Source organism: Passer montanus, unplaced genomic scaffold (genome assembly GCF_014805655.1).
Source record: "Passer montanus isolate IOZ18808 unplaced genomic scaffold, ASM1480565v1 scaffold19, whole genome shotgun sequence".
Classification (NCBI taxonomy): domain Eukaryota; kingdom Metazoa; phylum Chordata; class Aves; order Passeriformes; family Passeridae; genus Passer; species Passer montanus.
In genome coordinates this window covers 5,088,472-5,115,362 of record NW_024366480.1, presented here as the reverse complement: position 1 = coordinate 5,115,362, position 26,891 = coordinate 5,088,472, and the positions used below count along the sequence as shown (strand labels likewise).

Sequence of the window (26,891 nt, the reverse complement as noted above, 5' to 3'; positions counted from 1 at the left end):
GAGCAATGTAAGGGTGAGAAAAAACAGGTAATTCATAAAAGACAGGCAGTTTTTTCTGCAACTAGTTCCAATTGTCCTTGATTGCTATTTACAATAGTTACTATCCAAGTACTATCAAATGAGCAATGTAAGGGTGAGAAAAAACAGGTAATTCATAAAAGACAGGCAGTTTTTTCTGCAACTAGTTCCAATTAAAGTATCCTTGATTGCTATTTACAAGTTATGTAAATCAAATATATACAGGGTTAGCCTTCTTTAGGCAGTATGAAACCCTGTTACTCAAAAAAATTTTTGGTTGTGTGCCCCTTCACCCTAGCTAATCTGGCAGTTTAACTTCTTTAGGGGAAGGAGTGGGGGGTCATGTAGGCAGCAAAAAGCAATCACAATGTGTATTGGGTTTGCATGGCCAGGTTTTGGTAGTGGGAGTCTACAGGGGTGGCTTGTGTGAGAAGCTGCTGGAATCTTCCTCCACATCCAGCAGAGCCAATTCCAGCCAGCTCCCACACAGACCCACCCCTGGCCAAGGCCAAGCTACTGAGAAATGGTGGTAACAACTCTGTGCTAGCACTTTTAAAAAGGAATAAAAGTTAGTGGGCAAATGTAACTGCATTCAGAGAAGAGAGGAGAGAGAATACATGAGAGAATAACTCTGCAGACACCAAGGTGAGGGAAGAAGGAGGAGAAAGCACTGAGGTTCCTCTGCAGCCTGTTGTGAAGACCATGGTGAGGGGCAGCAGTGCCCCGGTGTCCATGGAGGGGTTAATGGGAGTGCAGAGATCCACCTGCACCTGTGGAGAAGCTGAGGCCAGATGCACCCAAAGCAGGCTGTGATCCATGGCAAGCCCTTGCTGGAGCAGTCTCCTGCCAGGGACCTCAGGACCCATGGAGAGAGGAGCCCACACTGGAACAGGTTTCATAGGACTTGTGACCCTGTGGGGAACCCACACTGGAGCAGCCTCTACTTGAAGGGACTATACAAGGTGGAACAGTCATCCACAACTTGTGAAAAGCTGCAGCCTGTGGAAAGGACTCACACTGGAGAAGTCATGGAGAACTGCCTCCCACAGGAGGGACCCAGGGTGGAGCAGCAGAGCACCTCCTCTCCCTGAGCAGAGGCAGGAACAACTTGTAATGAACTGACTATAACCCCCTTCCCCCACTTCCCTGTGCTGCTGGGGAGGAGAAGGGAGAGCCTGGGAAGGAGGGAGGGGTGGGGGACAGGTAGTTTTAAGGTCTTATTTTACTTCTCGTTCTTCTGTTCTGAGTTTGTTAGCAATAAATTCAATTAATAACCCCAAGTTCAGTCTGATTTGTCCCTGGTGGTAATCACCAGGTGAGTGATCCCTCCCTATCCTTATCCCAGCCCATGAGCCTTTCACTACAGTTTGTCTCCCCAATTTGTCTCCCCTGTACAGTGGCAGAGTTACAGAGCAGCAAAAAGTTTCACCTTCCAAGTAGATGAAGGCAACACAGCAAACAGAGACAAAAAAATAAGGTGCGACAAAACCAACCAAACAACCCAACAAAACACAAAAGAGAAAAACAGAAATAAGAAAGATATGTTCTTTGTTGTGGTTTGTAAGCTTACCTCTCCATCACAAGCTCCAGACAGCACAGTAGACAAACTTTTTGGATGTTTGGCCATGCAATTAACTCCATCTCTGTGGCCATCAAGTGAACTAAGAAAGGGTTTTGCAAACACACGTTCTAGCTTGGTGGCATTCAGAGCTCTCACGTACTCTCGTGCAACCTCAAATGGATGCAATACAGGGTCATAGTTCCTTGGAACTGCAACAGAAAGAACACACATTAGGAACCCCTGCTGGAGCAGGTCCAGAGGAGAGATGAGCAGAGGGATGAACTACCTCTCCCGTGAGGAAAGGCTGTGAGAGCTGGGGTTGTTCAGCCTGGAGAAGAGACAGCTCCAGGCAAACCCCACTGTCTTAATGGGGGCTATGAGAAAGATGGGGACAGACTTTTTAGACAGTCTGTTATGACATAACAATGAGTAACACTTTTAAACTTAAAGAGGGTCAATTGACACTAGACAATAGTAAGAAGCTTTTCACAATGACTTGGCACACGCCCCATCAAGGTTCTGAGCAGCCTGATCAGCTGAAGATGTCCCTGCTCACCACAAGGCAGGGTGTGGTGAGTGGGACTAGAAAACCTTTAGAGTTCCCTTCCAAGCTACAAAACTCTGTGTGTAAAACCAACGCGTTTTTTGGCAGTTTTATCAATAAACGTGCAAGAAGCAGAACTCGACACACCAGGAACGAAACAGCATTAAGTGCAAAAAACTGCAAAGGGTAACTTAGGAAATACTAAGCGCCATCTCGGGGTACCAGAGCAGCGATTAACCCCCAGCCCCGCACTCCTGCAGTGACGCCGCTTCCAGAGCGGGCTGTGGCAGCTCCGGCCCCGCGGCCCGGCCCGGCACGGCCCGGCGCGCCTGCAGATCCCCGCCTGGGACCGGCACCCGCAGCGAGGGAAGCCCGAAGCCCCCTGCCCGAGCTCTCTCGCTGCCAGCGGGCAGCGGCGGACGGGACGGGACGGGAGGGGACCGGAGCGCAGCGGGACGCGGACGCCGGGCGCCCGAGCGCCTTCCTGCGCCGCCGGCCTCATGCCTGCCGTGCGGGCCGCGCCGTTTCCGGCCGTGCCGCGCCGTGCCGATGCCCGGTGCCGGTTCCCGGTGCCGGAGCCCCGCTCACCGCGCTGCAGGTCCAGCTTGGTGTCCCGCACGTAGTCATCGGGGTTGCGGCTCAGCACCTTCACCCGCATCCCGCCGCCGCCGCCGCGCGCACACGTGACCGGACGCGCCGCGCGGGCCCCGCGTGCGCGGCGCGTGAGCCGCTGCCGCGCGAGCCGGCGCTGCGCTCGGTGCTGCGGCACGTGCGGCTGGAGAACCTGGCGGCGGGAATGAGCGGCGGCGTGCTGGCCACCCTGGCGCTGCACCCGCTGGACCTCGTCAAGATCCGCTTCGCAGGTGAGGCCGGACCGCCCGCCCGCCCGCCGCCGTCCTCCGCTCAGGGCGCGCCGACGTGCCCGAGCTCGCCGAGCCCGGGCTCCCTGCCCGCAGCCCGCTGTCTCTGCCCCGGCTCCTTGCCCAAAGCCCGCACCGCTCTGCCCCGGCTCCCTGCCCCGAGCCCGCTCTCCCTGCCCCGGCTCCCTGCCCCAATCCCGCTCTCCCTGTCCCAGTCCCGCTCTCCCTGCCCCGAGCCCGCTCTCCCTGCCCCAGTCCCGCTCTCCCTGCCCCGAGCCCGCTCTCTCTGCCCCCGCTCCCTGCCCCAGTCCCGCTCTCCCTGCCCCGAGCCCCCGCCGCTCTGCCCGCCCCGGGCGCGGCTGCAGCCCCACGGCTGGGCATGAACCGCCGTAAGCCGAAAGGGACTTAGGTCTCCCATTCTCTTCCCCGCTATCCTAAAGCGGCTCCTTGTCACTTGTAGGGACTGTCAGGTGTGCGGGCAGGCCGGAGCGCTGCCAGCCTCTTCCCCCGCTGTTCCCCGGTGAGCGCCGGTGCGGAGGCAGCGCAGCCTGCCCCTTTCAGCAGGCGGGCTGCCCAAACCCACGTTCAAAGTTCACCTCTATGCCAGAGGTTTTCAACACTCCGAGCGTAGCGGTGGTTGTGGAATAGCCCTGGTTGTTAGCAGTAGTGGTGTTGTTTTGCAGAAAACTCTGTAACTGGTTTGTTTTTTCGCAGGGAAACATGGCAATTTCTCTTGACTTTTCTGCTGATTTGAGGAACTTGTCCATATCATGTTTTCTTTCAGAGAGGTTGAAACATTTTCCTGTGTCTTTGGGTTGTTTTCTTAAATAGATACATGGATGTTTTAAGATCTCAAAACCAAACTATCACAGGGACATTTTATGAAATTCAAAACGTTGTGAGTCCTAGTTGGGCACCTCCTGGGCTTCGTTATGAAAAGCACAGCCAGCAGAAGGGCTCTTTTCTCTCTGTTTTCCATTTGTGAGACTACATCAGAAGTACTGTGTTTACTATGGGGCTCTCCAGGACAAGGAAGGAAGACAATGACACACTGGTGTGACTTCAGTGGAAACCACTAGACTGGTGAAAGGGCTGGAGCACATGGCATAGAACAGGCTGACAGAACAGCATCCCTTTGGCTCAGAAGGGAAGGGCTGAGGGGAGCTAAAATTGCAGTCTATGACAATGTTATTGGAAGACACAGAGAAGTTAAAGCCAGATTCTTGGAGATAATAGGCTGAAAAGGAGCAGGCACAAGCGTGAACATGGAAAGTTCCAGTTATTTTACTGTGAGAATGGTTAAATACTGGAAAAGGTTACCCAGACAGGCTGTAATCTCTTCAGCCTTTGAAACATTCAGGAGTCAACTGGTCGTGTCCCTAAGTAGCCAGGTCTAATTAGATCTGATTTGAGTACAAGTTTGGATTAGGTGGCTTTTAGAGGTCACATACTTTCTCATGCTTCTTTGGGTTGAAAGTATCAATTCCTATGTTTTGTCTTCAACCAGGGAGCAGGAGCTGGTATCAGAAATTAATTCTGTGAAGATCCTTTGCAGCATCATTGACAGAAAGACTTGCATTCATATCTCTGATTTCCGATGTTGTTTAATATTTTTATAAACTTGATCTGGTGTCTGCATGGTAAAAAATTTCACAAATGTCTGTGGGAAAGGTCTAGCAACACTTATTCAGGGTGGAGAAAAGAGGTTGAGTGTTGTCAAGGTGTTGAGACGTTGTCACACTGTGCTCAGTGTCTTTAATGCTGAAGTCTGTCACAGTGTGTATGGGACACAGAGTTCAAGAGGAATTAATAATAAATGTGGCACAAACAGAAAATGCCTGTTTACCAGGATTAATTTTGATGGGCCCACAAAAACTACATTTGTAAAACTTTGAGATCAGTTTTCAGTACAGCTGCAGTCTAGCCATATGTTTGTAGGAAGGATGAAGCTGCTGCTCTGTTGGCAGCACAGAGTCATCTAGCTCAGAAGAGAGCTAAGGAGTTCACCCCCTAATCAGATAAGATCTGCTTAGATCACTTTGTTCAGTCTTGTATAATGGAGTTTTGAGTAACTCCAAAGATGCTCTTCAGACAACTTGTTCAAGTATTTGGCCATTCTGCTGGATAAAATGTTCTGGTCAAAATTCCCTGTATTTCAGCTTGTGTCTGTTACCTTTTGTCTTCTCACCATGGACTGCATCACATATCTCATCAGTAATCAACTTACTCCTTTGTTGTTATGGTAGGAGCAATAGTAGTTACCACTCCAAGTTTTGTGAACATCCATGTACTACATGATCTGTCAGACAAAAACTTGTGCGTTTTCTATGATTTTGAAGTGGTATTTTCTGAACATTTGGACAGCCAGCTGTTAGCTTATTAGGTGGGAGAAGGAACCTTTGAGTATTCTGATAAAAAATTACTTGGGAATCAGTAAGACATGACCCATTGCTTTATAGAACATTTTGAAGAGAAAATTTGAATTTAAGGGTTGTTACTTAGGACTTGTCTAAACAGCTTAGAGAAATACGTCAAGGATGCTATCTGTATCACTCGAAATATGCAAAATCACTGGAGTGCTAAAAAGAAGAGACAGAAAACTTCAGATCTGCTGCTCATCAAAAATGTACTAAAGTGAATTTGTTTAGCTTTGTCAGATTAATAGGAACTTTCCTCTTACTGAGCTAAATAGTTTCTCTCTTTTTTTATTTCTTTTTCCCGCTTTTTCCCCTAAGTTCTTGAATTCTAAGCTTATAAAGCTGTAAAGCCCAACTCTTGCATTCTTGTGAAATAACACTTGTGTAATACAGTTGATCAGTTACATTTCATGTTCATTTATTGCTTGCTTTAGAGGCTGTGGACTCCTGTGTTGGCTTGGAGGCAGTTGAACTTTATGCTTCCCAAAATGTTTTCCAATATAATTTCTTTCTTTCGTAGTAAGCGATGGGTTGGAGCTGAGGCCAAAGTACAATGGAATTCTTCACTGTATGAGCACAGTCTGGAAGCATGAAGGGCTTCGAGGCTTGTACCAAGGGGTGACTCCAAACATGGTGGGAGCAGGGGCCTCCTGGGGACTTTACTTCTTCTTGTAAGTAGAACTGTAAAATGTGTCACTGCCTGCACAATGTAGTGTTCAGATATACATTGCAGCTTCTTTGTGGGGTATAAAAATGTGCTAAGGGACTTACAAACTTGTAATTCTGTTAGCTAATCCAGGTTTGTTAACATTTGTTATGGTTTGCCATTTTAGAATTTAAGCAGTTTGAGTCAGAGACCTGTTCCTTTGTCAGCTACAGTGTATTCTCTTTATGCTGTGAAAATACTAAGGAATTTGAGAGGTGGTGATACTATTCATAAAGAATTCTCTAAAAGTGCCAATACACTGTTCTTAAAACCTTATGAAAAACAAGAACTTAAATTGATTTCTTAAAAGTTAAAGAGCATGAAGTTTTCTACTGAAACTAAATGCTTGATTGTTTTTAATCATTTTAGTGACAGTTTTTTCAATGTTTTTGTCAACTGATGGGCTTTGCTTTTAAAGACCATTTTTTAATATTCTACTACTCTGTTACTGCTTACAGTGCTCATCCCTATTAATTGAAACATTTTAGGGACTAGTTAGCTGGTATGCCTATGCAAAGCTCACTTATCAATTGTCTAGACTGTTATTGTTGTACTTCAGTCCTTAAGCTTTGCTGTAGACTGCTATTGACACTTCATCTTCTGTTGACAATTTCTTAATTCACAAAGATTGTAAACTGGATCAAAAGAAGAGTGTTCAGTGTATTTCTGAGCTAGAAGGTAGATACCTAGCACTGTGGGTCCCAATAAACTTATTTTAGAGTTACTTCTGGATATCTGGTAATTTTCAAGATGCAGTCCCATTGATATTGTCAGTTTAATTATACAATTTAAATATGTATTTCCATGGTTCACTTTAAAGAGCTAACTGCTCAGAGACAATTAATTGATTAAATAACAGTAGTTTGGATGCCTTTTCTTCAAAGGCTGTGTACCACCATGATTTTAAGCCAGGTATGTCACTCTGGATTGGATTTTTTGTGATGTAGGTCTGTTTTCACCTTCACTAAACTATGATGTACATTTTCCAGTTACAATGCCATCAAAGCTTATAAGAAGGAGGGGAAGATGGAAAGTCTCAGTGCGAGCGAACACCTGGTGTCAGCTGCAGAGGCTGGTGAGGTTAAATGCAAAAATTAATGTTCACTTGTAGCCTTTCCATATGCTGCTACCTGCCTTTCTGTGTCAGTGCAGCTTTTTCTTTTACAGGTGGCAAGTGTAAGTGTTCCAGCCCAGACGCAATAGTTTGTTGTCTGTAAATAAAACAAAGATGTCTAGGACAAATAGGTGGGTCACTGTGGTCCTTCAGTTTTGTGCAGAATTTATAGTTATGTCTTTTGTCCTGGTTTTCATTTTGTGTAAGTACTTTCCATATTTAGTACTGTATTGGGTCCAAAAGTGTAACTATAGAAATCTGCTGCTATCAGATTGTTAACTTCTTAAATGTTTACACTTGGACCTGGAAAGGAGGTTGCCTATTGAATCATGGAATGGTTTGGGTTGGAAGGGTTCTTAAAAATAATCTAGTTCCATCCCCCTGTCTTTGGCTGGGACACCTCCCACTAGACCAGGTTACTCAAAGCCCCATCCAGCCTGGCCTTGAACACTCCCAGAGGTGGAGTATCCACAGCTTCTCTGGGCAACCTGTTCCAGTGCCTCACCACTGTCACAGTAAAGAATTTCTGTCTCACACTTAATCTAAACCTGCTCTCTTTCAGTTTGAATATTGCCCCTTGTCCTGTTGCTGCGTGCTGTACAGGCAATTTGGAAGAGTTCATTAGGATTTTGAAGCATTCATTTAATGTTGAAATATAGGGCATATTGTTTGACATGAAATACAGTAATGGATTCTGCTACAATGGTATTTTCAATAACCTATAAAGCTATAACAGGTTCTTGCTATTAACCTGTCAAAATTATTAAGCAAATTTCACATCAGTGAGGTGTCCATTAAATTTTGAATTATTGTATACTGAAGAATAACTCAGATAATCAGTGGTGCATTAAGAAATTACATTTACTGTCTACTTCAGATTCTACTACTAACTGGAAAGGTGAAACAAAAAAGGGGCTGTACTAGGAATATGCAAAAATACATGTGCCCTGCAAAAGTACCACAGCAGGAGTGAATTGGACTTGACCATGAGCTTTGAAGGGAGAGAGAAGGAGCAGTGGAGGGCATAAACTTCACCTGTTTTGAACAATATGAATACTCTGTACCAGTACTTTTTCTGGTAGGAAAAGTAGTTTTGTCATTGTAGAAGCCTGTGTTATGTTGGACTGAACAAACTGGACAGTCTGTGGAGTTGGCATAGCAATGAGTGTAACTTCTGTGTGTCCTCAGGAGCCATGACCCTCTGCATCACAAACCCAATATGGGTAACTAAGACTCGACTTGTGCTGCAGTATAACGCTGGCGTGGATCCATCCAAGCGGCAGTACAGAGGAATGTTTGATGCTCTTATAAAGATATACAAGACAGAGGGCATACGTGGCTTATATAAGGTAATTACATTTCACAAAAATTCCATGATTGCCTGGCACCACCCAGTAGCATGGTGAGACTTCTACATATTTGTCTACAGAAAAAAAAATTGTAATAGCTCACTTTCATTCTGTCAGTCTTTCCCACTGAAGAACTGCAGCAAAAAGGCTTAGTCAGAAGAAAAACCATTATACTGGTGATAAACTGCTCTGTAATTTTTTTGAATCTTCCTATAATTAGAATTTGGATAAGCAGGACAGCAACAATGTAACCTATGTTGCTGGTAGTACTTCCTTGCATTTTATCCCTTATCTCTGTATTTCTAACCTCTTCTGGAAGATAACATGACTAAAGTACTTGCTAATTTTTACTTCTATAATGAATATAAACCATAATGGATAGTTTCACAACTGCTTACTTGCCCTCTAGTTATTGATGTCTGTAATCTGTCAGCTCTATATACAGATACATTCTAAATATGGTCTGCATATGTGTGGGGTTTTTGTTACCTTTAATTTAGGGAAACAGATGGCAACAAGATTTGGACTTTTTGCCTCCTCATTCCTTCAGGTCATGACATCAAGATGCATTCATCCGTGCCTGGAAGTTGTGAAGAAACTTATTTTAGTTCAGGCTGGCTCTTCTCCTGCAAGTAATGCTGCAAAATCATAGAATCACAGGATGGCTTGGATTGGAAGGGATCTTAAAGATATTCTTGTTCCAACACCCCTGTGATGGGCAGGTGTACCTTCCACTAGCCCAGACTGCTCAGAGCCCATCCAGCCTGGCCTTGAGCACTGCCAGGAACAGGGAACAAGACCACTTTCTCTTAGAAATTATCCTGATTACTGAACATTAGCTTATTTTATTTTCAGTGAAAAATATGATCCTTCCTATTCTGTAAGACTTGTGTGCTTCATGGCAATGAATGCCAAATTCTAACACCAGGAACAAGGCACCTTACTTATTCCTAAATTGAAATTGTCAGGATTTCTGGTTTGCCTGCCTGGATGTCTGCTCTGTTCCATGTAGATAAGTTCTGATTTCTTGGATCTGTTAGGTTTTAAGATATCCTTCCCCCTTCTTTTCAGATTATTCCTGCGTGTAGCATGTGTCGCCTTTGGCACTAGACACTTCTTTGTAGTGTTAATCTGCAAGTGTGGGACTAAAGCAGCTACTTCCTTTGAAAGAGCAAATTACTTGGTTAAATCTGCAAAGAAGGTGACCTAAATAGGTCCTAAGTGACCTACATAAGTATTCACACTGAGCAACTTCCATTTGACATCAGGACTCTCTCAACCTTGTCTATACTGGGGGAAAAGGCACCTCTTCAGATGGCTCTTTGACTTGTACATGCTTTAGCCTTCCTCCATTTCAGTGTTTCAGGAAGCTTTTCTTTTTCTTGTTCTCTTTGAAATTGTAGAGCTAAAGCTTTATTTTTGCCCTGGGTCAGGAGTTGCAGTACACACAATTGTCTTCTTTTTCCTCATAATCTTCATTGCAGATAGCATTTCTTATAGCAAATAAGGGGATCTCAGTACCACCCTATAGTAAATGAAGGGATCTCAAATAGAGCAACTGTCTCAAGATAGAATGGGAAATAAAATCTGGAAGGAGTTTATGTTTGAGATTTGTCTTCTAAAGAATGGTATTTCTGACCAAGCAATTTGATGTGGCTCTTTATTGCATAGATGCTGTTACTGATCTGAGCAAATCCTTTCAGTCCTTTGAGGGACAAACTGGTACTGTCAGGCTACATCAGTCTTTCTAGCAGGGATCAAAGCTGTCTTTATTAGCTCTGCTGGGTATTGATTGTTCATCAAATATAGTTTGCCTGAATCTGGGTTTCTCAGTAAGTTGCTCCTCTTGAACTTGGCCTGGTTTTGAAAAGGCAGGAGGAGTCTCCTTTGCTCATTATCCCCAGTACTCATCCAGTCAGTGATCCACACCCTCCATCCACTGGGCTTTGTCTTTTGATCCCCTGACTGGGGACAGAGCTGCTCTGCTGCACACCAGGCTGAATTTTAAAACAGGTTGGGGTTATGTGCTTTGGGTACACCCATGGATCTGCTGGAGATTTGAGCTGTAAAAATTGCTTTGCCATTAATGGAAGTCATGCAACCATCTTCATGTTATGAGTGCTGTGTTGTTCTTTTCAAGCATAAGGTAGGAGTGCCCAAACATGGTAAAATAGTTGTAAGATTGTAGGGTTGGTGCTTTTTAGGAAAACATAAAATATCTCTGAGCTGTTGAGAAACTGTTAGATGTATAGTCTGGAGAGACTGACTGCTGAGACACCAGTCAGGAATGCAACCAACATCCTTCATGGCCTCCATATTTCTGTATGTGCATTTTTTACTCTCCTTTGTTGATGATATAGAAGCAGCAGTTGGAAATAGTGCAATGCTTGATAAAATGCTTAATAAAAGAGTAAAATACACAGGAAATGTATAAAATTTAAGGAGATTAAAGTAAAATCCAGGTTCATCAAGACTGAGAATAATAATGTAGCATGCTGACAACAACAACAGTCATAACAGTAATGTGTGCTCGTTACCAGGTGAAATATATTTGGACACTTCTGTGTGGGCATTTCACTTTTGGTAGGCAAGATTCTGTGCTCTGAGGATAAAGTACTTTTCCTGGTCCCTCAATGGCTAAGGCACTTAGCTCTCTTTATTTTGCAATGATTTTGCTTCTGTTATTTTTCTTCTTGTAGTAAATATGAAACTTGTAAGCTTTGTATATCTTTGTACTTGTACATAGCAAAATCCATTGAGACTTGGCCATTTTGATTTTCACTTAAGTTGCAGGTTCTACACAGAGACATAAGCAAAAGTGGCTTTCGTGTAAAAGATGGTAACATTTTTCACCATGAGGGAATGAAGATGATCATGGCAATTTCAGTGTCTTGTCTGCACAAGGTGTCAGAGCAGGGCACTGAGATGCTGCAGGTCTTGGACACACTGAGAGCCCAAATGAAGGCAGCACTGGAGATTACATGGGGTATTTGCTGCATTCTTTTGAAACAGACAGCAGAGGCTGTTCTGGCCTGAGTGCTGTCAGACACTTCAGGCAGTGATGTGAGTACCACTTCACCAGATGAGCCTTGTTCCCTTCTTTACTAAGAAGCACAGGTTTTCCAGTGTGTACATTTGCCTGTGTTTCTTTTTATTGTGATGGCTAGCCTTTGAAACACCAACCATCAGGACAGTTTCTCCTTGTCATGGATTTTCAGCACTTAAAACACTTTAAGCCAACTTTAAAATATTTCTTTATTCCCACTATCTGCTGCTCAGAATTATATGCCATTTAAATTTCTAATTATAGAATATAAATATAGAACTATAATTAATTCTGTCTATTGTTCTAATCCTCTGAAAGAGAATTCAAGCAGGACTTCTTTGAGGAACCATTCGTTTTGTCATGCCTTCATGGCAAAAATCTTCTAAAGATATATTTCAAATATTAAAGTAAAAAATAACAAGAAATACATGAAGTTATTATAAAATTTCTCTTTACAGTAATATTGTGGATTAAAATAAATATTAAATTCTATCAAATTTAGTGGCAAGAAAGAATTTTGAATTAAATTATTCTAAGAATAAGAAAATAGAATATGTTTCAAAAACTTCCCCGGCCAAGATATTTCAGTGCTGTGAAGAAATCAGTTTTGCTTTGAAACATTTTTCCATAAGAACACATTGTTTTCTATGATCAATAAAAGCCTGGGTCAGCTCCTATTTTACTGAGGCACATTGGCTGACAGTTGCCTCACTCCCTTCTTGCATTTTTTAGTATTGGCCCAAGATTAAAGGTCCCTCAGTCTTTGGAAGCTCAGCACAGGACCTTAAGCATGCTGGTTTTTGTGTATGAAGTACTACCAGTGGATGCTTTAGGACTCAAGGGTGCAAGTTATCCAAGTCTTCTGGCTTAAGTTTAAGAGTTTAGCTCTCTTTAAGGTTGTTTAACATTCTTCTTTTGTTGGCAGGGAAAGTATTACCTCATTTTTCTATGATATAAATACATTGTTCTAATTCTTTCCAAGTGGAGAACAATTACTTCCACTGTCTTTTAGTTGTTTTACTGATTAATCACTGGGAAATGTTTGTGAAGATTTTCCCTGCTATCACTGTCCATAAGTTTCATAATGGGTTTTGGTTGGTTTCTTTTGCTGACCCAGATTTATTTTTTTTTTATATTTTTGCCCAATTTTTTTCCCGCTCCTGTTTTTATAATGCTTTTATTTTTTTGTCTGAGGCAGGATTTCTGAAAACCAGAGTTGTCTTTTTCCCTCTGTTGGGGCCCTTTGGCTTCAAACTTCACTTTGTGCTTACAGCTGACAAAACAGAGATATGTGGTTTAATTCCACTTGTTCTCATTTGGGGAAGGTTTTTTTTCTGGGACTTTCATTAGCCCTTAATGCATTTCATCAGTTTGTGGTCACTGATGGTGAGTTCATGACCATTATTTCTTACTGTGAGAAGAAATTTATCCTCATGTATTAAAGAAATCCTAAAAAATCATTTCCTGAATGACTGAAAAACTTTAGAAATCTATATGTAGCATTTGGAAGGCTGATCCCTGAAGTGGTATTTTGTGTATTACCCATGGAATTTTTATGCCTGCTGTAGTTTTAGTTGTTGGGGGTTTTCTGCAATTTATGAGTTTTATTGTTTTGTCTTGTCAACACCAATTCAGTGGACTCCTTCAGAGATCTATTCTCCTTTTCACCTTCTCCAGGCTTTTAATCATATTCTGATAAGTCTTCAACATTTTGGGCTTCCCTTTTAGTGTAACACAGTTTGGCATCTGAGCACATTTTTAAATTCCTTTTTCTTGCCTGAATGGATCATAGGAAATAAAACTGTTGTTTTGTTTTGGTGTTGTTTTTTTTTTTTTTTAACTTTGGTTCTCTGTTTTAACCACATTTTGTTCATGCCTGAATGGATCATAGGAAATAAAACTGTTGTTTTGTTTTGGTGTTGTTTTCTTTTTTTTTAACTTTGGTTCTCTGAGTGCTTTTAACCACATTTTGTTCACTTATAATTGTACCCCAACAGTTTGCAGCAAGCTTTTGAGTCCCTTTCTGTCCAAGATGATTAATCCTCCATTTATTTGTGGTTTTCAATGTAAATGATCAACTCTTCAAAAAGAATTAGTGCTTTACAGAGCTCCTGCAGCTGGCAGCTCATTTTAATGGAGCTAGTCCTGCTCCTGGGGGAACGCCTGTCTTCTCTTTCTTGTGGAGACAGTTCAGACAGTACCTGTTTTCCCCCTTCATTTCAACTTTTTTGAACCTAAAGGTTGATGTGTAATTTCATGTGTTTGTGTAAGAAATACAGTGCTGGAGCAGCTCACTCTCATCTGCCACAGGGACATGGTATGGTGGTGGGCCTGGCAGTGTCAGGTTTATGGTTAGGTTTGATAATCCTAAAGATGTTTTCCAACTCAAATGATTCTATGATACTATATAGACACAAACATTTTTAGTATAGAAATATATATATCTCATAGACACACATTTTTTTAGAGACAAACATGCAAGCACATGCATATCTATTTCCTGGGCTCAATCACAATAATGTTTTGTACCTCTGCTCCTGGTGGCTCTTCTCTGAGTTGCCAGCATCTGTTACTAGTCTCAGGTGGGAGCCAGACCCCTCAGTGCCAGTCTCTGGAAGTGTGCACTGAGCAGCACATTTGCAAGACCACAGCTTGATTTGTGACCTTGCAATCCTAATCTGTGTTACCAGCTTGTGCTCTGTGAGGTGGAGTCCCTGGGCCACTTGTTTTATCTCAGTGACTCAGTGGGTGACTTTAGGCTGTGTGTCAAAAAGTAGCATTTATTTATCAAGTGTTGGTGTGATGCCTGCCTTAAGGATACCTGAGTCAGACTGCAGCTGCTGTGCAGCACAGTCTGTACATTAAGGGAGGACAAATGTAGGGGTGTGAGCTGTGCTCTCAAGTTGTTTAGGTTTTGTGCATTACCCTTTAACCATATTTTACCCTTTTTTTAGGGATTTGTGCCTGGCCTGTTTGGAACATCACATGGAGCACTTCAGTTCATGGCCTACGAGGATTTGAAAGAGAGATACAACAAGTATAGAAACAGAGTATCAGATACAAAATTGGTAGGATGCTTGAGAATAAAATTATGTTGTGGCATGTAAATAAATACAAGTGGATTCCATTTATCAGGTTATACAGCAGCCAAATGTACAAAGTATTGGTACATTAATTGAGTGCAGAATATATAGAAGGAGATAATACTTTTTCACTTTTTAGGAACAAGCAACTGGTTTTCACTGGTTTTGAAAACCAACTTCTTCTTTTGGCAAGTGTTTTGAGAATTTTAGAGGATGGAATGAGGGTTTTTCCTTATTTTGTGGAGCCAGAGGGGGTGGTATTAAACCCTGGAAAACTGTTCGGGTGCAAGTTGGGCAAAGGTAGCTACTTTTGGAAGAAGTGTTTCTCTTGATGGGAATGAGAAGGCACAACACATGTTTTACAGTCCATTACTTGTAGCACTGCATGTAGTAAGCACTGACATTTCTCTTAATGTGTTGTATTATAAGAGGGAAAAATCTAGAGTATTGTTTGATTGTACATTTAACAATCAAATAAGATTTTTGGTATTTAAACCATACCTAAGGCAAGCCTGACCATTTTTGTTGCTTTTAGAACACTGTGGAATACATAATGATGGCAGCTGTATCCAAAATATTTGCTGTGGTAGCAACATATCCCTATCAAGTTGTGCGAGCTCGTCTTCAAGACCAGCATAACACATATTCCGGGGTGTTGGACGTGATCCGCAGGACGTGGAGGTAGGTGTGCAAAATTAAAGGCCTGCATGTTGGAAGCTGAGTTTTACAGAATCAGAGCTACCTTTACTGGCTTCTGTGCTGACTTGCAGAACCAGTACAGTTCAGAGCAAACAAAGTGTTAGTTGTACAAAGTCATGTTGTGCAAGATGCCACCAACAGCAGTAAGCCAAGGAGAAAGGAGGAGATGGGAGAGAGTCAATGCCCCCTGAGGTTTCTGCTGTTTGTCTGTCTCCCTTCTCTCTTCTCCAGCAAATTTCACAGGCTAAAAAATAACATTGTCATGGCTGGTTTGGGACACTAAATGAAGTCTCACTTGAACTGCTTTGGGTTATCACATAGGACAGGAGCATTGTGCTGCTGGGAGTTGTGGCTAATCCAAATTCCTGGCAAGGTGAGGTGAGCTAGCCAGAGCTGCTTATACTGATGTCCCTGGGTTACCCTGGGGCCTGACTGCACTGCTAGTCTGGTCCCAGCTTCCTGTAGGACCTTGAGAGACCTGTGACCTCACACCTATTCATATCTTCTCACAAACCTTCCTGAGCTCTTCCTGAGCTGCACAGTGCAGGGCAGAGTTTTCACACAGCCCTGTGTGGTTACTAGGGGTGGCCACCTCTGCATGTGCATCCGTGGCTTTGGGCAGTGCTTCTGGCTTGGCCCACATTGCTGGAGAGCTGGGGATGGGCTCCTGGGCTGTGAAGAGGGGCCAGCTCAGTAGGTGACTGAGGCTCTGTTGTTCCAGGAGCACCCCTGGTTCAGAGGCTGTGCAACCATTTTGACTGGAGGCAATTCAGAGCCAAAGTAGCTCTGATGTGTCAGTGCTGAGCCCTTCAGTGCTGCAGGCTCCAGGAAGGCTTCTGGTTCTGGTGGAGTGGAGTGCAGCCATTCTGGAGCCACTGCTGAGCTCATGATGAAACAAATGGGACTTAGGGAGGGTTGTGTAAACCACACCCAAACATTTCTCAGGATCTCTGTTTTCTCATCCTTCAAGGTGTCCTATGCCTGTGAGGCCTGCACCTAAAGAGCTGGGATTTAATGTCTCTAAAACTTTTTAACAGCCCTAGCATGACACACTGATTCAAATTGGGTGCAATTAGATTCCCATTTATTGGCCAGTAAAATCAAAATTCTGGAAGGGGTGCTTAAATTCTCAAAAAGTGAATGCTGGCTTTTCTTAGTTGTTTAGCCAGTTTTTGTAGCATGAAGAAAGATGGTAAATTGCCTTACTTGGACAATACCCACAAAAAACACTCAAATCCTAGGCTAAATAACTGATCTACATAATGCTATTATATGTTCAGAAGAAAAAAATAATGTGTTAATACTTGGTGCACTTTAAACACTGTCTGAAATTGTTATTTCTAAGCTGAAGTACACCTCTCAATGGGAGTGTGAGAAATAAAATGCAGGGCTTTGTTTTATGTCTGATTTTTTTCTATTAAAAGACATTAATTAAAACTTTTTTTTGTTTGTTTTTAAAGGAAAGAAGGTGTTCATGGATTTTACAAAGGAATTATACCTAATGTAATCAGAGTGACTCCTGCCTGCTGTATTACCTTTGTAGTTTATGAAAATGTGTCTGGCTTTTTACTTGGTTTTAGGAAAGAAAATAATTAAAGGTATGAACTTGAAAATAATTAAATGTATGATTCCTAGGAAGGAATCTATCCTTTATTTTTTATATTTATGATCTGGGAGAAATTTAGTTCAGCAGTCTTCATTGACACTGTGACTTGATCTGTTATTTTGAGGAAAGAATGTAGAGACAATAAACCCTGCCAACATCTCTCCTGCTGAATGCTCCTGCATTGCTGCCTTCCTCTCTGAGTCAGCTGTGCCTGCTTGAGGCAGATGTCTGCAACTGTGAAATAAGAGTGCTGTGACTGGGTGAAGGCAGCTGCACAGCAATCCATTCATTCTGGCCTGCCTGGAATAACCCACTAAGCAGTTTCAACAAGTCTCAAGATAACAGTTGGTGAGATTCTGCTCCTGCACAAGTGGAAAACTTCATATGAAAACAGCCTGGGGGCCTGTCAAAACTTTCACAAATCTCTGAGTCTCATTAAAACAAGGAATGTCATCTGAATCCACCTCTGTGTTATTCATCAGATTTTAGGATATGGAATGCTCCAGACTCCATTGTTCATCCAACACAAAAATGCTGCCTCAGTGGGGTGCAGTTTGGAAACTGAAATTGTTTTTTTAAAACAGCTGTCCGTTCTTGGGTTTGAATAATTTCAAGTCTGGGGAAGCTCAGTTCTTGTCTCATACCAGGCCAGACTTGCACTGTGGTTTTTGACTTGGGTTTAGCAGCAGACTGATGTGCTAAAAGTGCATGCATTGCTGGCCACTTAATTCATTTTCTCTCTTTCATTCTCTCTCCATCTCCCTCTGTGCCAGAGTCTGTCTCCATTAATGATACAGCTGACCAAATATTACTAACAAAATGAATATTTGAAAGTGGGCTTACATTTTAAAGATGAGGATTTTTTTCTAGTAATCCCATAGTGGTGCAGTGTTCAAGCCAGTGTAGTAACCAATAGGACCACATTTACTTTGTTATATTCTCTGGAAAAAAAAAGTGTTTCTAGTCTAAAACAATCCTGTGCACAGGACTTTCTTAAAAAAAAAAAAAAAACAGAACAATCTGTTAATGTCTTCTGATTTGGTTTAAGGAAAAGGTTGTTAATATATTGATTGCTAATTTACTGAGAAATTAAATTCCCTTCTCAGTAAATTTGTATAATAATAATTATGAGTTTTTTCCACACCAATAATTGCCGTCAAGGATATGTACTTTTTAGAGTTCTGAGTTTGGTGGGTTTGGGTTTTTTACTTCTTTAAGAAAAGACATTACTGACCCTAACATCTGCCTCTTGCTGTTGGTAAGAAGATATTAAGTATCTAGTATATATAATTTAACTAGGAAATAAGTTAGCAAAGGCTATCCAACAGTTAGGGAGAAATCATCAGTTTCCTAGGGAGCAGAATAATCACTTTGAGAAGTTTCCTGTTTACCAGACTAACCTAAAGCAGAAAGAACCATTTTTAATAAATATTTAACAGAGTAGGGACTTAGTTTAAATTGTAACCTAAAAACTGGAAAGCTATTTTGGATCTTCTTTCTTGGATCCACTTGCTTGTTTTTGTAGCTACTGTTGCCACATACCACATTTTGTGTATAACTAAATTTATTAATAATTTACACTTTGTCTTCCACAATCCCATCTCCTCTACTGATAGAGTTGATAATCTCATTGGAAAGAATAATCTCATCTGGGGCCAGCATGGCTGGCTTTGGTTTTTATTACGGAAGGTTCTGTGTGTATTTAGCTGAAGATAAATTTACTGGAGTTTACCATGTAAATAATGTAGATCCAAACCAGCAGCCTCTGCCTTTGGAGGGTGCTTACTGGGCTTTGTGTGTTTTGTGGTACACAGAATGAATTTAATGGAACACTGAGTTCACTCTACCACCCAGGGTCCAAAATATATTGTGAAGACATATGAAAACATCATAAAAGAGAAAAAGCTGTGCATGTACCACCCTGGGTTAGTGTTCTCTGGGTCCAGAACAGCTTCCTGTGCTTCAGGATAACTGCAAGGGCAGGCTGTGAGCATGTGCACAATCACTCCCTGTGTGTGTTAGCTGACGTTCTGTAAGTTCACACCACAGCTCAGCTCATAGTAACTTGTTTGTGTTCAGGTACCTTAAAACCATCGTCCAAGCCAGTGAAAACATTGCAGTTCTGCAGAGACAAAACACCAGCTGTGTAACTTGCTGGCTTGCAGCAAATCTCCCACACCATCTTGCAGTTGGGCAAGCCCAAGTGCTCCCCTCACTGCAGGTGTCCTCCCCTGGTATCTGCAACAACAGCTACAGGCAAGAGCTACCCATGTGAGAGGTGCCTGGGGAAATCTTACAGCTTGTTCAGAAAAGAAAATTAGATTTAATTATAAATAGCTGAAATAAATTCATTATCTCAGATTTAATGGGGTTTTTTTCCTTTTAATTTCTAGGAAGAGTGGAGATTTTTGCATGTTGTACATGCTTTTCATGAGTTCTTTATTTCATTAATGTAAAATTGGTTTTGTAATACAAACATGACTGTTGTTTCTCTTTAGAATGTGTGCAGTTTTAAAAAATATTTGAGTATGTCACTTGCAGCCTTTGGAAGAAAATATTTAAAACACTGAAGCTTGTGGTCTGTTGGCATGATCAGTGTTGTCACTTGACAAACAGCTGGGACATCATTGTTTCACTTTACAAGGTCAATTTTGGAAAGCCTAGGCATTTCAACCTGTGTTATGTCTGTATCTTCTAAACTGCTTAATATATCTAGCTTTTAACCAATACCAAAGTGATTCTGTATAACTGAAAGGCTAAATCCAGGAGAATTATTTTATTGGAGCAATGAAATTAAGTGTTGTAACTGTAAAATTATTTAGTGTCTGCATCTTAGTAGTGGAGACCAGTCATAGATATTAGACTGAAATCCAGCCTATTGAGAAGCAAGAGAGGGAAGAAGAGCTCTGACAGTCTGGTTTTGCTCAGTTGTTCATGATGAGCTATTTAACACTTACCATGTTGTCTGACAGTTAAGTCACCAGGAGTTCCTTGAGACAAGACTGTAACAGCAGAGCATCGTATTCTGCAGTGAAGTGTACAGGAGTGCATTTAATCTTTGTTTTCTGAAGGCTAAAGCCTGATTTTACTTTCTTAGAACTTTATCTGTAAAGCCTTCTAAAAAAATCGTGTATCATAACACCATGTAAAATACCTTAAAACAGATTAATGTTCAATAAAATAACCTGGCTTTCTTTTTTGTAAAAGGTCTTATTTATTTGATACAAAAAGTTATGGTTAATTCTAAAAACAGTGGTGGTATTACATCAAAAAAGAAATTAAAATGTTAATGAACTTGGTTTTGATATTTGTATTCTAAAATTATTATTATAAAAACCCTCTGCCATGTGCAGAACAAGACAAAGGCTATAGATGCAAGGCTTTGGTGCCTTTCAGTCCAGTACTTGCATCCAGCTCTATTGAAATAAATTGTGAAAAAAATAGTACAAAATTTTAAAAAAAGGTATTATAAAAAGGGAGGGAGGTCATTTTGGCAGTTCTTCAATGATGATTCGGGAGACTGAATTCCATCCAGTAGAAGCATCTCCCCGTGGATAATCTGAGCACGTCCCAACCCAGATGGCAATATCCACCAAGCCAGCATTGATCCCTTCACACAGACCTTCCACTGGTTAAAGACAAAATTCAGGTTACCTCAGCAGACACAATCCCTTCGTATTTCACAAATGAAGGTGGACTCATGTACTTAAGAACGGCAGCTTGCTGCAAGCTTGTGCTATTTAGTTAAATGTAAAAAGTTCTTAGAATTTTAAAACAATTTCAGAAATAAAAACTATTATGTGGAAGTGTGGCAACATCAGTAATAGCCATGCAGTGCCTCTGTCTGTGCTGCTGATTGACACTCATTGCAGTACCTGAAGCAGATCACCAGCCACATGATGCCTAAATGGGAGGTATACTGCTGCTTTAAATACCCAAATTTACACACTGGGAGCTGGAATATGGCTTCATACCCTTGCAGACACCTTCCTAGCAGTGATGGGGGCACAGCCATGCCTGGTTTACAGCTCGGCTCTGTAAAGGTGATTGCCACCCTATAAGCTTTTCCACACTTTTCCACACTGCTTCTGCATGCAGTTGCCCTCTTGATACCCCTCTGGCACCACTGGATGGAGGGGGGGTAATGAAGACGAGTCACCTCTACCCCTATGCTGAAAAAATCCTATTACAGTTCTAGACATTAGGTTTCATGTAGTCATGCAGTACAGGGAGGAAAATGGAGACACAGACTTTACATTCCTTTTTCTAAGTATCACTAAGTGGATGAACTCACTAATTTGCCTCTGCTAAGCAAATGAGTAATTGCTCCCAGATATTTCACTTTGGAGGCACTTTTGCGCCCCACCTGAAATCAGAGTACAAATTGCAGGAGGAAAGTCTCATTTTTGCACAGGTAATGTGCAAATACCAGTATTTTAAGCCAGGATGACACTGTCTACTTGGCAGTAAGGCTGCTTCTCCACAGGTTAATACAGCACAAAATGTCTCTATAATCATGTTGTGGCAGAGATCAGTAGACCTGTCTGGACAGAAATCTCTTCCATTTCTAAAACTCAGGATATAAGTACCACGAAAGGTACCACAGCAAGAAAGTACCACTTAATAAATAATTATAATACTGTTACTTATCAATAGCCCACTCTGAGACAGCAGATTAAGAGAACAAGTGAGGTGGTCATTCTGTGTTTGCTGCTGCTGCCTTCTGCTCCATCTCCGCTCTCCCGGCATACATACCTGAGGAAGTTCTGTGTATGTTAATAGTAGAATTCAGCTCTGGGCTTCCTTGATCTAGGTATATTATGGCTTCAATCGGCAGGGGGCCAGCGCACTCTGCCCCGTTGAAGGTGAAGTACCAGCGCTGGCAGCAGGCGCTCCTGCACTTGAGCCGCAGGGAGCCGCTGAAGAGCACGCGGAGCGCGCTGTTGGAGCGCATCTTGGTGAACGTGCATTCCTGACAGAGACAAAGGTGCTTCGGTACAAACCTCTGCGCTTGAGCCCGTTCTTTTTCTATAGGTTTATATTTAGGACACCGATTTAGGAATATATTTATTTCAAAATGTTTTGGCTATTCTCTTTAGGCCCCTCTGAGGGGAAAAAATAATTACAGCCTGGGAAATGCCTTGTGGTGCAAAGATGCAAATCAGAGCAGCACCACATAGATGGTAAAGGAGAAACGGATTATGGAAATTCTTAACTTTATTGAGATAACACCTGCTGTTAAGTTGGTAGCCTAGTTACCTTCTGGGATTTATGTAAAGGGATATAAGCTCTCTGAAATCTGCACTCAAGCCACAGAATCACGCAATTATAAGGAATGGAAGGGACCTCTGAAGATCATCTAGTCCAACTCCCAAAGTCCTTGCATGACCAGACAGCACAGTTTCTGTCTCTGCTAACAGAAATGCTGGACTTAACGATTATCACAAGACTTCTGAGCAGTTTATACCCAATAAAAGCTACAGAACTGAAAAATAAATACTTTCAGGTTTTTAAGTGATTGTTAACCTGTCTTCAAAATGCTTGATATCATGGGGAAAAAAAAAGAAATGAAAGGGGGGAAAAAAAAAGCTAGGGACAGTTGTGCAAGTACAAGGCAGGCAGTAAGAAAAGTCTACTGAAAAAGTTGATTCTCCCCCTAGCCACAGCACAGCAGTTAAACTGCTATAATCATTCTGGGCTTTGCTTCATAGCTGGGATTGAGCAGGGATTTTTTCTAAAAGTTTTACACCCAGGGCTGCAGTGTAGAACAGACTGTGTCAGTCTAGACTATAATCATTCTGGGCTTTGCTTCATAGCTGGGATTGAGCAGGCATTTTTTCTAAAATTTTACACCCAGGGCTGCAGTGTAGGACAGACTGTGTCAGTCTAGGTGACACTGGCAATTCTGCTCCTGAGCAATGCTGATCCTTTGCAGTAGCATCCTGCAACTGCAACTGTGTTTCAGTGAATAACCACTATGAAGCAAGAGTTATAAAGATGAGTACAATTAACAGATTAAAGATGTTCATCCCTTCTTAGGATTGAAATGGTAAAAACCTTGCTCTGTTTTGGGCAAGCTAGAGGTACTTTTTTGGTACTGTGATTTTCAGCCTTACAGTTACAGATGTGGTCTACTGAACATACTCTTACACCAGTTACAAAATTCTTCCGAAACCCTGTTCCAGGAATGAAACAGGCACATAGCTGACACACAGCTGAGAGCAACCCAAAGCAGCTAATCCTTTGAGAAGTTCACCCTTGCATGCAGAAAAAGGCCCCAGCAGGAGCTCTGTGGGGCTGGTGCTGCCCAGCCCCCAGCGCAGCCCTAAGCCCGCCGTGTTGGTGCAGCCCTCGGTGCAGAGCCAGCTTACCGCGATCTTGCCCAGGTCGATGCCGTAATTCAGCGCGCTCCACGAGCACTGCTTGAAGTTGGGTGTCCAGGACTCCTCGATGCTCTCACGCATGCACTCGCCCTTCTCCCCTTTCAGCCCGTCCCGTCCCGGGATCCCAGGTGTCCCAGGGATCCCGTTGGCTCCTGGGTTTCCATCCCGTCCAGGAACGCCACTGGGGCCTTGTAAGCACATGCCATTGTACTGGAAGACAGAACAGACCTTGCTGCTTCCATCCCTCAACTCCGAGGCTAACCAAGTCAAACACAAGTGAATAACAAAACACAAACCCCCTCCTGTGCCACAATGGGCTATTTCTGCATCTCCGAGGAAATGGTTCCACAGAAGGAAAAAAAGAATGGAAGAATAAGTTTTCAAAGTTTTTCTGCTGCTGCAATGCCAGCAGAATTTGCTGTAAAACAAGAGACCTTTTTTTAATGAAAAGATACATAATCCTAGCATTAAAATTTTACCTAGTCCAAGAGTTAAAATCTATTGGAAAACCTCACAAGAGTCAAAACATTTCAATATAGAAAAACAGAAGTCACATGTTAATTGTTACTTTCTCCTGACCCACCATTACTTGTATAACTCTCTATGCTAATATGTGTTCAGTATTATTTTTCCTTTTTTTTTTAAAGAAGATTTTCCATTTCTTAGAGAGCAAAGGTTAATGCCACTTTTCTTCTATCACTGCTCCTCTGGTGAGGAGGTGACAACCACATTGTGATAATGAAGCCCCACATTCAGATTCCAGTATGCACATAAATGGATGGTGATATGGATGTGGGAAGCTGCAGCCTGGAATAAAGCTGAACAGGAATCCTGTTTGTAACAGTGGGAAGGCACACGTGGGAGGAGGAAGGCACACTAACATCCTTCCTAACATCCCAGTACTAGGAAAGGTCAAATGTTGCTCTCCCAAACTCCATGTTAACACACATTGACTTCTCACCGTCTGAGACTTGGGGCTGCCCACCTTGGAGAGCAGGTTTGTGAAGCCCAGAGCTCCTTCCCCCAGCAGGCTGAGTGCTGGGATGTGGGAGGAGCACTGGGCATGGGAATGCTGAGCAGGAACCTCCAGGGGCTGGTCAGGGCTTTTTCTTCATGTGCTCTGTCCTATCTGGTGACTGACTGCTTCCTCCAGTCTTCATCCCAAATCCTCACAGATAGCTGTATTCTGCTCTTCCACTTTCTCACATTTTTTGCCTTCATCTAGTTTAAAACACCTAATCCCCATCTGTTTCAAAAATAAACATTGCTGCAGCTGTTCCCCCTCATGCCAGCCATGCCCCTCTCTGCACTGCAGGAGCTGTAAATGACAGCCCCTGCTGTAAATGACAGCCTCTTTCCTTTGTCAGACTGGTGAATTCTTCACTGAGGCTGTGCCTTTTCACAGGCTCTGGTGCAAAAACCAGCAGAGCCATCACAGGCTTAGCTGGAGCCACACCAAAAGTAAAATCAGTGACTGTATGGAGAGTCTGGTAAGAAGTCAGATGAGGGTTTGACTAATGGTTGCTAGCTTTCCCTTACTACCTTCACAAAGAAAACCCTGCTGGCTAAAGGCAGTGGAAATGTTGGAATATTTTCATTAAGAAAACCATGTTTTAGAAAAGTTAGCTTTTCTAAAAAGGAGAGAAGGCTGGTTGGCAAAGCACACACTAAGCCAAGAGAACAATGCAAGGACATTTCTATATCACACAGCAACAGCTATCTGGTTTTGCTGTTGCTTTCCCACTGGACTCTGTTTGTAATGATGGCTGTCTCTGTCCTTCGCATGTGGTTACTCACCACAGAAATCCTGCATGTGGGAATAGGCAAGAGCTGGGGCAGGCCAAAGCTCTGGCCCATTGCCCCCTATCCCCAGAGACACCAAGAGGGGCTGTCCTGCCTTCACACAGGAGCTGCCACCCACAGCCAGACAGGGAGAGCACCTCAGCCACAGCACATCCCAAAAAATAAATGGGAGCACGAGTCACCTGGGCTTCGGGCTCCACTCCAACTAAAACGGTCTGTCTTGCCAAGTCAAGTCTTTTTCATGTTTTCTTAAGCTGGAAATGCATAAAACATACTTTAAACAGCCAGTGAAGGCAGGATCCCCCCTCGGTCCTGCCTCCACTCTGCTCCGGCAGGGCTTCTGCTGAAGCAGTCTGTACAGCTGGGCTGTGCATGAGTCAGCTGCCATTGATTTACCCACACTTTGCTGCTCACTCTGCTGCCCCCAAAAAGCACCAAGCAGTTTCAAAGAAATGAGGGACCCTGAAACGCTGCTCAGAAAATGTTAGCTCATCCATGTGTACAGACTCCTGATTCTCAATGCAATTCATTTTCCACAATAAAAGGGAAAACTCAATGAAGTAGTGTGAAAGGGAAAGGAGCTTTGCTAGCAGTGGTGCTTCCAGCACATCACTTTAGAGGATCTCTCTGGAGATCATGGAAGAAATGGTCATACCACTGATTCACTGATTTTCTACAGAAGGTGAACAGCAGTCCAGCAACTCACAGAAATAACTTCACATCTGCTTTCCACATTCCAAGGACTGGAAAATTTCTCTCCTGTCATCTATCCCCGAGATGGGATAGTCCCAATGCATTCAGGTTTCTAGTAGCGATGGAATTGCAAACAATGGTGTGCAGTCCCTGCCGCCAAAGGAGATAATGCATTCATGCCCCTCCAAGGAAAAGTGTGCTCGGTAAGCATGCAGACAGTTTTCTGAGCATGCAGATAGTTTTTCTCATTACTATTCATCCACTAGCATTTCAGGAGCTAAACAGCAGTTAAGTGCTTATGCTGGAAGGAGCTAAGCAGCATTTACTACTGTGTTGGAAGGGCTGCAGGATTCCCGCGCTGCCCAGCCCAGGGCGCTGCCCCGCCGTGTCCCCCCGGCTGCCCCGCCGTGTCCCCCTGGCTGTCCCCCCGGTGTCCCCCCGGCTGTCCCGCCGTGTCCCCCCGGCTCCGGGCACGGCGGGCAGCGCGGGCTCCGCCGCCATCCCCAGCCCTGGCCCCATGGGAAACCACTCAAACACTCCGGGCCGCCGAAACCCTGCGGCTTGTGCCAAAGCCCGTCCAGCGCCTTCCCCGCATTTCCCTGATTCAGCACAACAAGGGCGTCATTAACCCAGCCGAGAGATGCCCAGCGGCGCGGGACCGGCGCTGCCCCGCCTGGAGGGGCCGCCAGGTTTTCGAAAGCCTCGGATCCATCGCTTTTTTAACATCTCTGCAACAACAAAGCGGCTGCGTGGCTCCCCCATCACCCCCGCCCGCACGGCTCCCCTATCACCCCCGCCCGCCCCGCTGCCGGCCCCGGCCCGCCGCCCTCACCACGTCCACCACCTCCCGCTGGCGGAGCGCCTTCTGCTTCCCCTTGGGGCTCTCGGAGCCGCCGTGCGGCGGGGCCGCCGCCAGCAGCAGCGCCAGCAGCAGCAGCAGCAGCGGGGCCGGGGCGCGGGGCATCGTGAGGGGCGGGATGCGCCGGGCCGGCGGCAGCAGCAGGCCGGG

General features: G+C 43.5%; 3 protein-coding genes across 3 annotated transcripts in view; 1 reads left to right on the top strand and 2 right to left on the bottom strand.

The window, feature by feature from the left end:
- The window catches only part of DCAF13 (DDB1 and CUL4 associated factor 13), a 26,142-nt gene extending 23,305 nt beyond the window's left edge, over positions 1–2,837 (bottom strand). Inside the window, exons 1-2 of the mRNA XM_039705999.1 lie at positions 2,712–2,837; positions 1,589–1,788 (exon numbers count right to left, since the gene is read on the bottom strand). Of these exons, the coding sequence (XP_039561933.1) occupies positions 1,589–1,788; positions 2,712–2,781 (270 nt within the window). The 5' untranslated portion in view covers positions 2,782–2,837. The remainder of the gene's footprint in view (positions 1–1,588; positions 1,789–2,711) is intronic.
- Positions 2,820–20,209, top strand: SLC25A32 (solute carrier family 25 member 32). The gene is made up of 8 exons (XM_039706000.1): positions 2,820–2,986; positions 5,921–6,071; positions 7,096–7,181; positions 8,409–8,569; positions 14,570–14,683; positions 15,234–15,379; positions 16,858–16,995; positions 17,128–20,209. The coding sequence occupies exons 1-7, from the start codon at positions 2,920–2,922 to the stop codon at positions 16,991–16,993; spliced, it is 861 nt and encodes a 286-aa protein (XP_039561934.1). The 5' UTR covers positions 2,820–2,919; the 3' UTR covers positions 16,994–16,995; positions 17,128–20,209.
- On the bottom strand, positions 19,375–26,891 carry CTHRC1 (collagen triple helix repeat containing 1). The gene is made up of 4 exons (XM_039706001.1): positions 26,715–26,891; positions 23,375–23,596; positions 21,759–21,975; positions 19,375–20,631 (listed from the first exon to the last, which is right to left on the bottom strand). The coding sequence occupies exons 1-4, from the start codon at positions 26,844–26,846 to the stop codon at positions 20,489–20,491; spliced, it is 714 nt and encodes a 237-aa protein (XP_039561935.1). The 5' UTR covers positions 26,847–26,891; the 3' UTR covers positions 19,375–20,488.